Genomic DNA, 17,477 nt, shown 5'->3' with positions numbered 1-17,477 from the left:
TGGAGACCCGGGATTGAGTCCCACGTCGGGCTCCCGGTGCGTGGAGCCTGCTTATCCCTCTGCCTGTGTCTCTGCCTCCTCTCTCTCTCTCTCTGTGTTCTGTGTGACTATCATAAATTAAAATAAAATAAATAAATAAATAAATAAATAAATAAATAAATAAATAAATAAAGATATTATTGTACTTTTCTTCATATATAATGGAACATGAAAACAGTAATATACAACCTGTGGGGTATTTCGAGGTTGTTATAGTTACTTTTCTTCATATATATTAGGACATAAAGACCGTAATATACTACCTGAGGGGTATTTCGAGGCTGTTATGGTTTTAGAAATAGGCAAGGTAAGTATATTGGTCTAAGTTTTTAAATTAGATGACAAATTTGACTAATGTTTTAAAAAGATAAATAGGAAGATTTTCAAGAGTTAACAAAACACAAAACTAATCCAGAGAATTAAGATATTTTAAATATATGTACTTCAAATGTTTTTAGAAGACTTAATTTTTGTGTTTTGACAAACCTGAAAAAATAAAACTGTGATAAAATGAATGAGATCATACTTAAAAAATAGTTTGGGGGTGCCTAGGTGGCTCAGTTGGTTAAGTGTCTGCCTTCAGTTCAGGTCATGATCTTGGGGTCCTGGGATAGAGCCCCACACTGGGCTCCCAACATATGGAGGGGTCTGTTTCTCCCTTTCCCTCTGTCCCTTCTCATCACCCCTGCTCATGTGCATTCTCTTTCTCTCAATAAATAAAATCTTTAAAAAAATACTTTGAACACCAAAAGAATAAGGCATCAGATAAATTTTAAAGATTTCACATTTATACCAACTCCATGAATTATATTACTATGCCTAGAAATACAGTTGCTATCTTATGGTGTCTGGAAGCATTCAGTGGGGTCATAAACACAGATAGGAAGCTCAAAATTTACCAGCTATCATTTTAAATTATCTTCTGAGATACCACTTCTGACTACAGAATCCTTTTAAATGGCAGGCAGAAATGAGGCGTTTTAGAGATGGCCACTGCAACAAAAAACTTAAAGGTCCAATCAGAGATTCAGACTGAATATGTGGGACCATTTCCTTCACCATTTTTTTTTTTAAAAGATTTTATTCATTTATTCATGAAAGACACAGAGAGAGGCAGAGACCTAGGCAGAAGAGAAGCAGGCTCCTTGCCCAGGGAGCCCAATGCAGGACTCAATCCTGGAACCCCGGGATCACATCCTGAGCTGAAGGCAGACATTCAACAGCTGAGCCACCCAGGCGTCCCTCCCCCCTTTTTTTAAAGAGAGAGAGAGAGAGAGGAGGGACAGATGGAGAGGGAGAGAGAGAGTCTTAGGCAGGCTTCATGCCCAGTGTGGAGCCCAACAGTGGACTGTGTCTCACAACTCTGAGATCATGACCTGCGCTGAAATTAAGAGTTGGACGCTTAACTGAGCCATGCAGGTGCCCCTCCTTCATCTTACAGATACCAGGAGTCAAACCTTTTCTAATGCAGGACTTCCAAGACTTCTAATTAATTGGATTAGAGTACCTCAGTTATTTTCTTTGAAAAACCTTGTTTTCTGTGTAAATTAGATTAAATCAAACATGAAGACTTTGGAAACAATTAGAAAAAAAATACAAACCACCTAAAAATAGATCCAATAAATATTCTAAATACCTTTTACCATTACTATAAGGCATTCCTGGATATTAATTGTTGTTGATTCGCTTATTGACTTTAAAGAATTCTAAGATTTTTTCATTTTTTCTAACTTACAGAAAACAAATGGAGCCTTTCACAAGTTGAAAAACTTGAGAATTCATTCTTCTATTTCAAAATGGAGACTTCCCCTTAAAAAGTTGAACTGATTTCTAAAATTGTGCCCCAAACAAGTGTTACCTGGTACTCTAGAGGTAAAGGTTTTGAAAATTTCTGCAAATTACACACTGCAACTGCTCTCTGGTCCTGTCTGCAAGTTAACTGCAATGGATTACTTCTGAGTGTGTCACAGAAAGGGCTCAGCATCTGCCTCCTGCACACAAAGATAAACACCACTGTATCAGAAAATATAACAAATCCATTTTAGACCTTGTCTTTTCAATTAACATTGCAGTTTGTTTTAATAGCTTAATACTAAGTGCTGAATCAGGTTATAAAGTTATTTTTATTTATTTTTATTTTTATTTATTTATTTTTAAAAGATTTTATTATTTATTCATGAGAGACAGAGAGAGAGAAAGAGAGGCAGAGACACAGGCAGAAGGAGAAGCAGGCTCCATGCCAGGAGCCCGACGCGGGACTTGATCCCGGGACTCCAGGATCAGGCGGTAAACCGCTGAGCCACCCAGGGATCCCCATAAAGTTATTTTTAAAAGGGTAAAAAGAAATACTTAATATAGATATGAAAGATTAATGCTACATGCATTGTAACATCATTCCACCATTATTAAACATAATTCTATTTATCTCTTTCTCCACTTTTGCCAGGAAAATGGAGTTCTGCAGACCTGATCTGCAATGTTTAATGAAAAATAATGAAATTCCTGATGCTGCTTAGAAATGCAAATCTTCATAATTAATATAATGGAGTCTCAGAAATAGATGGAGGTGATGCCTTTCTGTCCTGCAGCTACAAACAGTGAAATTTTTGCTATGCCTAATCTAGTTCAAAGACTCTTTTTTGACAGTTTGTTAAACTGAAAACATTCACAAGACATCTTGTTTTCATGTACAAAATGAAGACTGTATATTGTATATTCCTAATTATTACAAGTTGTTCTGTTAAATCTAATCCTGAAAGTACAATTTGGAAAAAGATGTCTTGTAATTTTTCAAGGACATTGGAATCTATTGCATTGTTCTATAAAAATAATCTTCAAATTAGTCGCCTTATTGATAATTATAATATAAATTAATGTCATAACAATAATGTTATAAATGAAATTTCAGTATTTTTTTTTAATTCCAGTATTCTTAAACAATATAAATCCTATTAAGACTAGCTGCCAAATTGTGATAGGATTACTGCTATTTTTCCTCTTCTCCCACATGCTTGTTAAGGGAAAAAAGCCTAGGATAGATTTCTATTTTAAAGAAAACTGGTACTTGCTTCATTTAAGTTAACATAGTATAGCAATAAAACATCTCTAGGGGAATTACAGCTTCTTGAGATAAAATGTGTAAAAGACCTGCCACAGTCTTTGGTAAACTTGAAGCAGCACAGCGTAATAGGAAAACAAAGGTCTAGAAGTCTTCACACAGGCTTGGTTTCAAATACCAGCTTATTTGATGTTTACTTAATTTTCCTGAGCTTCAACTATAAGGTACGCAGTGTCTAGCACATACAAGTTAGTCAATAAATGTAATTTCACTGTCCATATTACTTTTTATGAAATCTTTATATATGGCAATTTTATAACTTTCTATGATGAAGTTTCCACTAAATATGACAAGTAGTTCTTACTAAGTCACTCTTTTTATTTTAATCTAAAATAAAACAATATATAATACTTACCTAAATTAATTAAAATATGAATTTTGGCTGAATGGATAAAGAGGAGTAAGGAACTTAAAAAATACTGATTTAAAAAGCTCCAAAGTTAGAGTTGTTCAAGATTCATGGGATATGATTCTACAGCAGAACGCCTAGTAGAACTTTCTGCAATGCAGCTATGCTGTCCAACACAGTAGCCACTAATCATGTAGTGGCTATTAACCACTTGAAATGGAACTAGTGCAACTAAAGAACTGAATTTTAAATTTTATTTAACTTTAATTAATTTACATATAAATTGATACAGCTACATGTGCCTAGTGGTATCATACTGGACAGTGCAGCTCTAGAGCTGATAACAATGCCAAATAAACTAGGAAGAAGAGTTAGGTAATAATATACAAGTTGTCTTAAAATGCAGAAAGAACCTTATTTTGTGTGTACATAGATTCAACTGATTCAAATGAGTAAGGCTCTGCCAATGCTCAACTGTTCCCTTTTCACACTAGTCACCCAACAATAAAAGAGGAGAGGTGTCACAGGTGAAGTTAGGCATCAGTCCCCATGCTCAGTAATGGTCACACTGGAATCCAAGACAATTCAGGGATATAGCCTCACTGAGCCTACAGAGCCAGAAGCTGGCTTCTGTACCGTAAGGACTTCTGAACATTGACGTTTCAAAAGTGGGACATTTGAATGCTTATGACAAGGATTAGCACACTTTAACTAAATTCTAGGCCAAATCCTGCCCTTAACTGCTTTTTTGGTATCTGTGTTTCTCCTTACAACCTGTTTTTGTAAATAAAGTATTACTGGAACATGGCCATGTTCATTCATTTTGCCTATGGCTGCTCCTGATATACAAAAGCAGAGTTGAGGGGATCCCTGGGTGGCTCAGCAGTTTAGCGCCTGCCTTTGGCCCAGGGCGCGATCCTGGAGTCCTGGGATCGAGTCCCACGTTGGGCTCCCTGCATGGAGCCTGCTTCTCCCTCCTCCTGTGTCTCTGCCTCTCTCTCTCTCTCTATCATAAATAAATAAATAAATATTTAAAAACAAAACAAAACAAAAAAAAAAAACAAAAGCAGAGTTGAGTAGTTTTAACAGAGACTGTTCAACTCTGAAAAACTAGGAAGAGGAGTTAGGTAATAATACACTAGTTGAAAAAAAAATAATACACTAGTTGTCTCAAAACTTAGAAAGAACCTTATTTTGTGTGCACAAAATATTTGCTAATAGGCCCTTCACAGAAAAGTTTGCAAACCTCTGGCTTATGGCTGAAAGGACAGAATTCAGGGGACCAAAAGTTTTACTTTTGGAGAATGGAGAAGAGGAAATTCCCTTCAGTTTTTGGTTTTAGGTGATCCTATAATCGGGACCCAAAGGGGAACAAAGTGGCAGCTGTAAAAAGAAAAAAAAAAATCTCTAAGTTCTTGCAGCTGCAATGTTAATTATATATTTCCTTTAACACAGTGGAATGGCAGTTCTCAAACTTTGCTGCAAAGTGAAATCACTAAGGGATCTCTAAAAACAATACCAATGCCTGGTTCCCACTTCCAGACATTCTGCTTTAATTGGGATGGGCTGTAATGTTGGCATAGAATTTTTTAAAAAAAATTCTAGATGATTCTAATGCATGGCAAAATTTGGGAACTACACTAGCAGACAAAAGTTGTAGTGCTGGATATAACTAGCTGTCCTCAGAGTGGCTGCAGGTGCTTCCTGATACTCTTTTCACAGCAGTATTACAACTCAGATGTCAGACTCCTTAGTAGAAACTAATGCTTTGAGACTTAACCCAGGGGAGAAAAGATAAGAATAACACCTTCACAAGAAGTACCTGTGATTTAGTGGATAAGGCACTGGACTTGGAGACAGAGAAGCTAAAGTCCCTCAGCAGTTATATGACCATAGGCAAGTCACTTGTTTCAAAACTTTTAAACTATCAGTAAAATGAACAACATATTGAGATTCGTGGGACACAGCTAAAGACATGCTAAGAAGGAAATTTATAGCATTCAATATATATATTAGAAAGATACAGCAGGGGATCCCTGGGTGGTGCAGCGGTTTAGCGCCTGCCTTTGGCCCAGGGCGCGATCCTGGAGACCCGGGATCGAATCCCACGTCAGGCTCCCGGTGCATGGAGCCTGCTTCTCCCTCTGCCTATGTCTCTGCCTCTCTCTCTCTCTCACTGTGTGCCTATCATAAATAAATAAAAATTAAAAAAAAGAAAGATACAGCATCTCAAATCAATAATCAAGAACCTAGAAAGAGAAGAATAAAACAAAAATGAGCATAAGGAAGGGTATAATACAGAACAGAAATATACTGGAAACAGAAAAACAATAAAAGACATCAATGAAACAAAAAGCTAGTTCTTTAAAAAGACCAATGAAGTTAACAAACCTCTAGCAAAACTGAAAAAGAAATGGAGAAGATGCAAATTACCAAGATGAGGAATGAAATGGGATCTCGCTATACCCTTCAGACATCAAAACAATAGTAAGGAACTACTACAGACTACTCTGTACACATAAATCTAGTAACTTAGACAAAATGGACAAATACCTGAATGACACAAATTACCAAAGTTCATCCAATATGAAATAGACAAATATCAATAGCACTGTAAATGTTAAGGAAGTTGAATTAATACTTTAGAAATTCCTGAAAGAGAAATCTACAGTCCCAGGTGGTTTCACTGGAGAATTCTACCAAACGCTTAAAGAATTAACAGCAACTGTACACAAACCCTTCCAGAAAACAGAAGATGAAGAAATACTTCCGGATTCATTTTATGAAGCTAGTATTACCTTGATACAAAAAAACAAAGACAGTACAAAAAGAAACAAAAACATATTCTTCATGAAAATATACAGAAAAAAGCCATAATAATTTTTTTTTTAGGATTTTATTTATTTATTCATGAGAGACACAGAGAGAGAGGCAGAGACATAGGCAGAGGGAGAAGCAGGTTCTCTGCAGGGAGCCTGATGTAGGACTCGATCCCAGGACCCGGAGGTCATGCCCTGGGCCAAAGGCAGATGCTCAACCACTGAGCCACCCAGGCATCCCCATAATAAAATATTTGTATGTGGAATTCAGAAATATATAGAAATAATTATATACCATGACTAAGTGGGGATTACTTCTAGCAACACACAACTGGTTTCCTATTTGAAAATCAATCAATGTAATCCATCATATTTATAAGCTAAAAAAAAAAAAAAGATCACGAGTATATCAAACAAACCAGAAAAAGCTTTTGACAAAAGTCAACATCTATTTGTGACAAAAACTCTCAGAAAAATAGGAATACAGGAGAACTTCAACTTGAAAAGGAGCATTTACAAAACACCTACAACTAACATTATACTTAACAATGAAAGACTAAATGTCCCCACCATTGTGTTGGGGGTTAAAAAACTCAACAAAGCTAAGATCTCAATTCTCCTAAAATTGCTAATAGATTTAAAACAATTCATAGAAAAATCTCAATAAGACTTTTTTATAGACAAGGTTATTCTGAAATTTATATGAAAGGCAAAGGAACAAGAACAGTTAAGATGATTTTGAAAAAACAAAGTGGGAAGAATCAGTTTACCCAATTTTAAAACATAATATAGCTGTAGTAATCAAAGACTGTGCAGTATTAATAGAGTACAGACTCATAGATCAATGGAACAGAATAGAGAACACAGAAATAGATCCATATAAATACACCCAACTGATTGACAAATGTAAGAAAGCAATTCAATGAAAGAAAAATGGCTTTTTCAATAAACAGTGCTGGAGCCAAATGGACATCCATACACCAAAAAAAAAAAAAAAAAAAAGAACCTTGACCTAAGTCACTTTATATAAAAATTAACTCAAAACGGATCCCAGACTGCAATATAGAACATAAAGCAATTAAACTTTTGAAAAAAATAAATACAAGAATATCTTTAAGATTCAGGGCTTCACCATTGATTGACTTGAAAATACAACTAAGAGGACATACTGATAATTTGGCCTTCACCAAAGTTAAAAACTTTTGTTCTATGAAAGACCCTATAAAGAGAATAAAAAGAAAAAGTACAGATTAGGAGAAAATGTGTGCAAACCACATAACCGACAAAGGCTAGTATTTAGAATATATAAAAAACTCTCAAAATTCAACAGTAAAAAAACCAAAATAAACAACCCAATTAAAAAACTGGCATAAGACATGAAGAGATATTTCACCAAAGAGGATATATAGACATCAACAAGCATGAAAAGATATTCAACATCGTTAGCCATTAGGGAAATGCAAATTAAAACCACAATGAGATATCACTACTATCTTTCAGAATAACTAAAATAAAAAATAGTGACAACATCAAATGCTGACAAGGATGTGGAAAAATTGTTATGACTCATACATCGCTGGTAGACTACAAAACGGTATAGCCATTCTGTAAAAGAGTCCAGCAGTTTCTTAGGGAACTAAACTTGTAACTACCATATGACACAGCAACTGCACTCCTGGGCATTTCTCTTGGAGAAATGAAGATTTATGTTCACACAAAAACCTGTACACAAATGTTTACAGCAGGTTTATTCATAATAGTCCCAAACTGGAAACAACCTAGATATCCTTTAGCATGTGAATGCTTAAACAAACTGGTAAGTCCATGTCATGGAATATTACTCAGCCATTAACTTGAGCAAACAACTGACATACCAACCACCTGGATGAATCTCCCAAAAATTATGTGGAGTGAAAAAAGCCAGAACAGATTAGTGGTTTCCAGGGGCTTTAAGAAGGGCTAGAGTGGGAGGCAAGTGGGTATGTCTGTAAAATGGCAACCTGAAGGACCCTTGTGGTAACTGAAATGTTCTGAATCTGATTGTATCAATGTCAATTTCCTGGCTATGTTTTTGTACTATAGTTTTTATAAGATGTTAACAACAATCAAGAAAACTGGATAAAGTGGACAGGGAATCTCTGAATATTTCTTCACAACTGGAGTGACTCTATCACAAAATAAAGTTAAAAAAATATATTTATAAGGGCATCTGGCTGTCTCAGTCCATAAAGTATGAGGTTCTTTTTTTTTAAATTTTTTTTTAAATTTATTTATGATAGAGAGAGAGAGAGAGAGGCAGAGACACAGGCAGAGGGAGAAGCAGGCTCCATGCACCGGGAGCCCGACGCGGGATCCGATCCCGGGTCTCCAGGATCGCGCCCTGGGTCAAAGGCAGGCGCCAAACCGCTGCGCCACCCAGGGATCCCAAGTATGAGGTTCTTGATCTCCGGGTCATGAGTTCGAACTCCGCATTGGGCACAGAGCTCACTTAAAAAAAAAAGTGTGTGTGTGTGTATCTCCCAAACTTGAAGAATGTATTTTTTAAAAAAGTTTGCTAGGTGGGCAGCCCCAATGGCTCAGCAGTTTAGCGCCACCTTCAGCCCAGGATGTGATCCTGGGGATCTGGGATGGAGTCCCACATCAGGCTCCCTGCGTGGAGCCTGCTTCTCCCTCTGCCTGTGTCTCTGCCTCTCTCTCTCTCTATGTCTCTCATGAATAAAAAAATAAAATCTTAAAAAAAAAAGTTTGCCAAATGATTTTGATATTTATCTAGATCTGAGAACCATTATTCAAAAGTATCTTCATGTTTTTGGATACTGAATAAGCAGCTGCATCTATGTTTATATGAGTGCATTCTCTGATGAAAACAGTAAGAATGATAAAATATGCTAATTTTTATAAAATATAAGTTAATTATAAACTAAACAGGAATGCTTATGGTTCTAGTTCCCACATTATAGATTCTTTTCATATATGATTTAAAACAATAATGTAGTTACTTTTTAGATTACCATGAAGCACCATAGATGGTTTTCTGTATATTTTGAAATTGAACTGTTTAGACCACATTTTCAAAATAGGAACAATTTTAGGCTCAGGATAAAGAATAAAATCAGAAATCAACTGTGTTATGAAAGATATTATTAGGAAATGTGTTCTTACTTTTGTTTCTGCTGATCAATCCAGAATTTACAGCTCTTCCTGACAAAGTCACAGCCCATTCCTCGGCCCCAGTCTAGCTTCTCGGCCATGCTGTAATTAGCCTTATACCAGCTGTGAAAATAATTTAAGTAAAGCACTTTGTATTACTGTTATTTTAAAAACAATTCTAGCATACCAATTATAAATCTCACTAATGAGCAAACTAGGACCTCAAGACAGAGGAGCATTTAAAAGCAAAGCCTTTGCTACACAGGAATTGCTGCGTAGAGTCACTGTAACAAAGAGTAGGAAACTTGTCTTATGCTGAGGGTATTTTCTTATCTGAAACAAAAATCAAAATCAAAATAGGTTGTCAACTGTAATTTTCAAAGATGGTAAAAGTCACAGAGTAGAAAACAGTTACGGTATGAGACAAAGGGATTAAGAGACAAAGAAACAAAAGAGAATGAGAGAAAAAGACAAGGGAGTCAGCCGAGGAAGAAATAGTGCAATTACTAGTTGGATAAACTACCCAAAATGATTCAGTTGGCCCTAGTTTCTTGCTTCTCTGGCCTCTGCTTGTGACTAAAAACCACACCATTATAATAAGACATATGAATACTATGTCTAATACTTTAAAAATGTTCTAATTTCAGAAAAAAAACCCACATTTATTTGGTTTCCTAGCAAATTTAAACAAAAACTTGGAGCCTACTTTTATTGGTTTTTCTTTTTTATTCTTAAAAATAAGATTTTGGGCAGCCCTGGTGGCTCAGCGGTTTTGCGCCACCTTCAGCCCAGGGCCTGATCCTGGAGACCGGGGATCAAAGTCCCACGTCAGGCTCCCTGCATGGACCCTCTGCCTGTGTCTCTGCCTCTCTCTCTCTCTCTCTCTCTCAGGAATAAATAAAATATTTAAAGATTATTTTGTAAAAATTATAAATTATAAAAAAAGTTTAACCTTTTAAAAAATAATTGAGAGAGAATGAGAGACACAGCAAATGTGCACGTGTACACTAGGGGGTGGGGCAGAGGGGTAAGGAGAAGGGGGAAAGAATCTCAAGCAGACTCAGTGTGAGCCTGACACGGGGCTTGATCTCATGTTCCTGAGACCATGACCTGAGCTAAAATCAAAGTTGATGCTTAACTGACTGAACCACCCAGGTGTCCCAGATTCTAACCCACCCAGGCATCCCGTATTTTTAAACTGTCTTCCAAAGTGGCTGTACCATTTTGCATTCCCACATCTTTAGAAGCATTTGGTATTGTCAGTGTTCCATATTTTGGCCATTCTAACAGGTGTGTAATAGTATTTTATTGTTGTTTTATTTATTTTTTTTAAAATATTTTATTTATTCATTCATGAGAGACACAGAAAGAGAGAGAGGCAGAGACACAGGCAGAGGGAGAAGCAGGCTCCACGCACCGGGAGCCTGACGCGGGACTCGATCCCGGGTCCTCCAGGATCGCGCCCCGGGCCAAAGGCAGGCGCCAAACCGCTGCGCCACCCAGGGATCCCTTTATTGTTGTTTTAATTTGCATTTCTCTGATGACATTTTAAAAATTATTTATTTACTTATTCATGAGAGATACAGAGAGAGAGGCAGAGACACAGGCAGAGGAAGAAGCAGGCTCCATGCAGAAAGCCCGATGTGGGACTCTATCCCAAGACTCCAGGATCACACCCTGAGCCAAAGGCAGACGCTCAACCGCTGAGCTACCCAGGGGTCCCTCTGATGACATTTTTTCCCCTGCTTTTTAATACAATTGCCATCTTACATGATATTGTTAGGTGACTTCTTAATAGCATCTAATCTACTTTTTTTGTTGCACCAGTCAGCATCCTAGGGTAGAACTCTTATTACCACTCATGTTCACAGAGTACTGTCCTTAAGTACAGGATAGTTAACTCATGGTTGGGCCATAATTAATGGGTAGTGGTATTTTCTAAAAATGGATTAATGCAATCATCCAAACCACATTAAATTTTCAACTAAGAGTTCACACATAGTCCATTTCCTTCCTTTAGTTGCTATTACTTCAAAATGTAGTTTTGAAATCCAAGAAGTGGGAAGAATGTCTCTTTGTTGTTGATGCTTGTTTTCCTTCCTTCCTTTCTCTTCCTTCTCTCTTATTCCTTTCCTTCCTTCTTTTCCCTTTTTATTTCTTTCTCAATAAGAAGATGAAATGAAATGGTTTATTAAGGAAATCAAAATCTAGTAAACATCAAAAACTTACAGAATGTTCACAAACTATTTTTGTATTGATGTTATAATTACTGACAAAATGTTTTTGCATTAAAATATGGAGCATCTTTTCATATGCTTATCTATATATCTTTTTTGGTGAACGGTCTGTTTAGATCTTTTGATAATTTTTAATCGGGTTGTTCATTTTCTTATGTAAGTTTTAAGGCTTCTTCGTATATATTTGGGTAACAGTCCTTTATCAGATGTGCCTTTTACAAATATATTCTCCCTGTTAGTAGCCCATCCCTTTATTCCCTTGACTTCATTCCATTTAATGGCTGAATAATATTCCATTGTGTGCATACACCACATTTGGTTTATCCATTTATCAGCTGATGAATATTTGAGTTGTTTCTACATTTTGATTATGATTTAAAGTTGCTGTGAATATTCATTTACAGGTTTTTGTGTGGACATGTTTTCAATTCTTTTAGATATACAACTGGGAGTAAAATTGCTAGATCATATAATAAATCTGTTTAACTTTCTGAGGGACTACCAATCTGTTTTTCAAAGTGGCTGCACCATTTTACATTCCCCCAAGCAGTATATGAGTTCCAATTTTCCCACATCCTCATCAGTACTTGCTATTGTCTTTTTGATTACAGTCATCTTATTGGGTGTGAAATAGCATCTCATTGTAGTTTTGATTTGTATTTCCCTAAGGCCTAATAATGATGCTGAGAATCATTTCATGTGGCTAGGGGCCATTTCTGTATTTTCTTCGGGAAAATATCTATTCACATCCTTCGCCTATTTTTAAATCATGCTGCCTTTGTATTGTTGAGTTATAAGAGTTCTTTGTATTTTCTGGGTATACTAGACCTTTATTAGATAGATGATTTGCAAATATTTTCTCCCGTTTTGTGAATTGCCTTTTCACTTTTTTTTTTTTAAAGATTTTATTTATTTATTCATGAGAGACACAAAGAGAGAGGCAGAGACACAGGCAGAGTGAGGAGAAGCAGGCACCATGCAAGGAGCCCAACGTGGGACTTGATCCTCGGAATCAAGGATCACACCCTAAGCCAAAGGCAGATGCTCAACTGCTGAGCCACCCAGGCATCCCAGCCTTTTCACTTTCTTGATAGTGTCCTTTGAAGCAAAGAAATTTTCTTCTTTCTTTCGTTTTTTTTTTTTTTTTTTTTTTTTTTGCTGAACTAAGTGGCTTTATTGGGGAGAGCCAGGATTACAACAGACTTAAGAGTTGGCATTGGGGCCTTTCTTCTGACCAAAGGTGGGCACAACATTGACAAAGCACCAGTAGTACTGTATCTGCCACTTGGTTTGGCCTGTCTTCTTTCTCTTTTTCTCTGTTTGGCCACCTTGGGAGTCTTCCCTCTTACTTTCCCAGCACAGGCCAGGGAACCATGGACTTTACCCTTCCAAGCATGCAGCCGGCTACCTCCAGGGTGGAGACACCACACTGACCTAGGGTAGCCTCATCCTCTAGGGGCATGCCTACCAGCAGCAGGACTTGATCTTCTGGAAAGATGCCCTCCAGCGAGGCTACATGAGCCTTGATCTGCGTGACCATCTCCTGGCCGGTCACCTCCAGGGTGTGTAGCTCCTGATTGACAAAAAGCTGCATTTTGGTGCTGAACCACAGGCACTGCAGCCACTGCCACAAAGATCGAGTCGAGAAACAGCCAGAAGTTGTTGTTGTTGTTTTTTAAAGATTTTATTTATTTATTCATGAGAGACACAGAGAGAGAGAGGCAGAGGGAGAAGCAGGCTCCATGCAGGGAGTCTGATGTGGGACTCGATCCTGGTACTCGATCCTGGGACTCCAGGATCACACTCTGGCCTGAAGGCAGGCACTAAACCGCTGAGGCACCCAGGGATCCTGAGCCAGAAGTTTTTAATTTTGATGAAGTGTAATCTATCTAATCTTTCTTTGGTTGCTCATGCTTTTGTTATCATATTTAAGAAATCACTGCTGGGTCTCCTGGGTAACTCAGTTGTTTAAGCATCTTACTTTGGCTCAAATCATGATCTCAGGGTCCTGGGATCAACCCCTGCAACAGGGAGCTCAGTGGGGAGTCTGCTTGTCCCTTTCCCCTTGCCCTTCCCCATCTCTTGCATGCTCTCTTTCTCAAATAAATAAAATCTTTTTTTTAAAAAATTGCTCACTGCTTACCCCAATATCATTAAGATTTACATTTATGATTCTAAGAGTTTTTAAAATTTAAATTCAATTAACATATAATGTATTACTAGTTTCAGAGGTAGAGTTTAGTGATTCATTGCATTCCCTCTTTAATGTCCATCACCCAGTTATCCCATCCCCCTCAGCAACCCTCAGTTTGCTTTCTATGATTAAGAAACTCTCATGGATTGTCTCCCTTTCTGATTTCATCTTGTTTTACTTTTCCCTCCCTTCCCTTATGATCCTCTGTTTTGTTTTTTAAATTCTATATATGAGTGAGATCATAGGATAATTGTCTTTTTCTGACTTACTTTTATTTAGCTTATGCTAAATACCCTCTAGTTCCATCCACGATGTTGAGAAAAGCAAGATTTCATTTTCTGATGGCTGAGTAGTATTCCATTGTGTATAAATATACACCACCTCTTCTCTATCCATTCATCTGTCGATGGACATCTGGGCTCTCTTTCCATAGTTTGGCTATTGTGGACATGCTGTTATGAACATTGGAGTGCAAGTGTCCGTCAATCACTACATTTGTATCTTTGGAGTAAATATCTAGTAGTGTAATTGCTGGGTCGCAATTTTTCAACTTTCTTAGGAACCTCCATACTGATTTCCAGAGTGTCTGCACCAGTTTGTGTTCCCACCAATAGTATAAGAGTGTTCCCCTTTGTCCACATCCTTGTCAACATCTGTCATTTCCTGACTTGTTAATTTTAGCCATCCTAACCTATGCAAGGTGGTATCTCATTGTGGTTTTGATTTGTATTTCCCGGATGCCAAGTGATGTTGAGTATTTTTTCATATGTCTGTTGGCCATTTCTATGTCTTCTTTGGAGAAATTTCTGTTCATGTCTTCTGCCCGTTTCTTGATTGGATTCTTTGCGTGCTGAGTTTGATAAGTTCTTTATAGATTTTGGGTACTAGCCCTTTATCTGATATGTCATTTGCAAATATCTTCTCCCATTCTGTCGGTTGTCTTTTGGTTTTCTTGACTGTTTGCTGTACAAAAGCTTTTTATCTTGATGAAGTTCCAAGAGTTCATTTTTGTCTTTGTTTCTCGCCTGTGGAGGCATGTCTAGGAAGAAGTTACTTCGGCCAAGGTCATAGAGGTTACTGCGTATGTTCCTCTCTAGGATTTTGATGGATTCCTGTTTCATTTAGGTCTTTCATTCATTTTGAGTCTATTTTTATGTATAGTGTGAGAAAACGGTCTAGTTTCATTCTTCTGCATGTGGCTTCCAATTTTCCCAACACCATTTGTTGAAGAGACTATCTTTTTTCCATTGGATATTCTTTCCTCCTTTGTGGAAGATTAGTTGATCATAGAGTTGAGGGTAATATTTCTGGGTTCTCTATTCTGTTCCATTGATCTATGTGTCTGTTTTTGTGCCAGTACCGTACTGTCTTGGTGATTACTGCTTTGTAATAGAGCTTAAAGTCCGGAATTGTGATGCCACCAGCTTTGGTTTTCTTTCTTTCTTTTTCCTTAGTCACGATTTTATTTATTTTTTAATTTAAATTAAATTAGCCAATATTTGGTACATACTTAGTTTTAGATGTAGTGTTCAATAATTTATCAGTTGTGTATAACATCCAGTGCTCGGGATCCCTGGGTGGCGCAGCGGTTTGGCGCCTGCCTTTGGCCCAGGGCGCGATCCTGGAGACCCGGGATCGAATCCCACATCAGGCTCCCAGTGCATGGAGCCTGCTTCTCCCTCTGCCTATGTCTCTGCCTTGTCTCTGCCTCTCTCTCTCTCTGTGTGACTATCATAAATAAATAATTAAAAAAAAACAAAACAAAACATCCAGTGCTCATCACATCACATCCTCTCCTTAATGCCCATCACCTAATTACCCAATTCTCCTACCCACATCCCCTGCAGCAACTCTTACTTTGTTGCCTATAGTTAACAGTCTCTCAGTGTTTTTCTCCTTCTCTGATGACTTCCATCAGTTTTCCCTCCCTTACCCTATGATCCTCTGTGCTGTTTCTTATATTCCACATCAGTGAAACAATATGACAATTGTCTTTCTCTGACTGACTTATTTTCCTCAGCATAATACCCTCCAGTTCCAACCACATCGATGTAAATGATAAGTACTCATCCATTCTGATGGCTAATATTCCAGTGTGTGTGTGTATGTGTGTGTGTGTGTGTGTGTGTGTGTGTGTGTACACCATATCTTCTTTATCCATTCATCTCCTGATGGATATCTTGGCTCTTTCTATAGTTTGGTTATTGTGGACATTGCTGCTATTCTACCAAACATTTAAAGAAGAAATAAAACCTATTATTATGTAGCTGTTTCAAAAAATAGAAATGGAAGGAAAACTTCCAAATTCCTTCTGTGAGGCCAGCATTACTATGATCCCAAAACCAAGCACCTCATCAAAAAGGGAAATTAAAGACCAATATCCCTAATGAACATGTATGTCAAAATACTCACCAAGATACTAGCCAATAGGATCCAACAGTACACAATTAAAAGGATTACCACAACCCAGCTTTGGTTTTCTTTTCCAACATTCCTTTGGCTATTCAGGATCTTTTCTGGTTCCATACAAATTTTAGGGTTATTTGTTCCAACTCTGAATAAATTGCTGGTATTTTGATAGGGATTACATTGAATATATAGATTGCTCTAGGTAGCATAGATATTTTAATAATGTTTGTTCTTCCAATCCATGAGCATGGAATGTTTTTTCCATTTCTTTTTGTCTTTCTTAATTTCTTTCATGAGTGTTCTATAGTTTTCTGAATACAGATCCTCTGCCCCTTTGGTCAGGTTTATTCCTAGGTATCTAATGGTTTTTGGTGCAACTGTAAATGGGATCAACTCCTTAATTTTTCTCTCTTCTGTCTCATTGTTACTGTATAGAAATGCAACTGATTTCTGTGCATTGATTTCATTTTTTTTATTTTTATTTTTTTTAAATTTTTATTTATTTATGATAGTCACAGAGAGAGAGAGAGGCAGAGACACAGGCAGAGGGAGAAGCAGGCTCCATGCACCGGGAGCCCGATGTGGGATTCGATCCCGGGTCTCCAGGATCGCGCCCTGGGCCAAAGACAGGCGCCAAACCGCTGCGCCACCCAGGGATCCCTGTGCATTGATTTTATATCCTGCCACACTGCTAAATTCCTGTATGAGTTCTAACAATTTGGGGGTTCTAGCAATTTGGGGGTGAGTCTTTGGTTTTTCCACATGAGTATCATGTCATCTGTGAAGAGTGAGATTTTGACTTCTTTACCAATTTGGATTTTATTTCTTTTTGTTGTCTGATTGTTGAGGCTAGGACTTCTAGTGTTATGCTGAACAACAGTAATGATAATGGACATCCCTGTTATGTTTTGACCTCAGGGGAAAAGCTCTCAGTCTTTCCCCATTGAGAATGATATTTGCTATGGGCTTTTTATATATGGCTTTTATGATACTGAAGTTTGTTCTCTCTTTCCCTACACTGTGAAGAGTTTTAATCAAGAAAGGATGCTGTACTTTGTCAAATGCTTTTTCTGCATCTATTGAGAATATCATATGGTTCTTGTCCTTTCTTTTATCAATGTAGTGTATCACACTGATTTGCAGATGTTGAAACACCCTCAAA

At 37.4% G+C, this 17,477-nt stretch overlaps 1 protein-coding gene and 1 pseudogene across 2 annotated transcripts in view; both read right to left on the bottom strand.

The window, feature by feature from the left end:
* LMLN (leishmanolysin like peptidase) overlaps positions 1-17,477 on the bottom strand; it is an 82,363-nt gene that overhangs the window by 23,091 nt on the left and 41,795 nt on the right. For both annotated transcript variants that reach the window (XM_055316334.1, XM_055316335.1), the window contains exons 12-13: positions 9,488-9,598; positions 1,898-2,030 (exon numbers count right to left, since the gene is read on the bottom strand). In XM_055316334.1, coding sequence (XP_055172309.1) covers positions 1,898-2,030; positions 9,488-9,598 — 244 coding nt within the window. The remainder of the gene's footprint in view (positions 1-1,897; positions 2,031-9,487; positions 9,599-17,477) is intronic.
* LOC129503874 (FAU ubiquitin-like and ribosomal protein S30) lies at positions 12,916-13,306 on the bottom strand (annotated as a pseudogene).

Source organism: Nyctereutes procyonoides, unplaced genomic scaffold (genome assembly GCF_905146905.1).
Source record: "Nyctereutes procyonoides isolate TBG_1078 unplaced genomic scaffold, NYPRO_anot_genome, whole genome shotgun sequence".
Taxonomy (NCBI): Eukaryota; Metazoa; Chordata; class Mammalia; order Carnivora; family Canidae; genus Nyctereutes; species Nyctereutes procyonoides.
The sequence above is the reverse complement of the archived record's forward strand: the minus strand, read 5'-3'. Positions and strand labels throughout refer to the sequence as shown.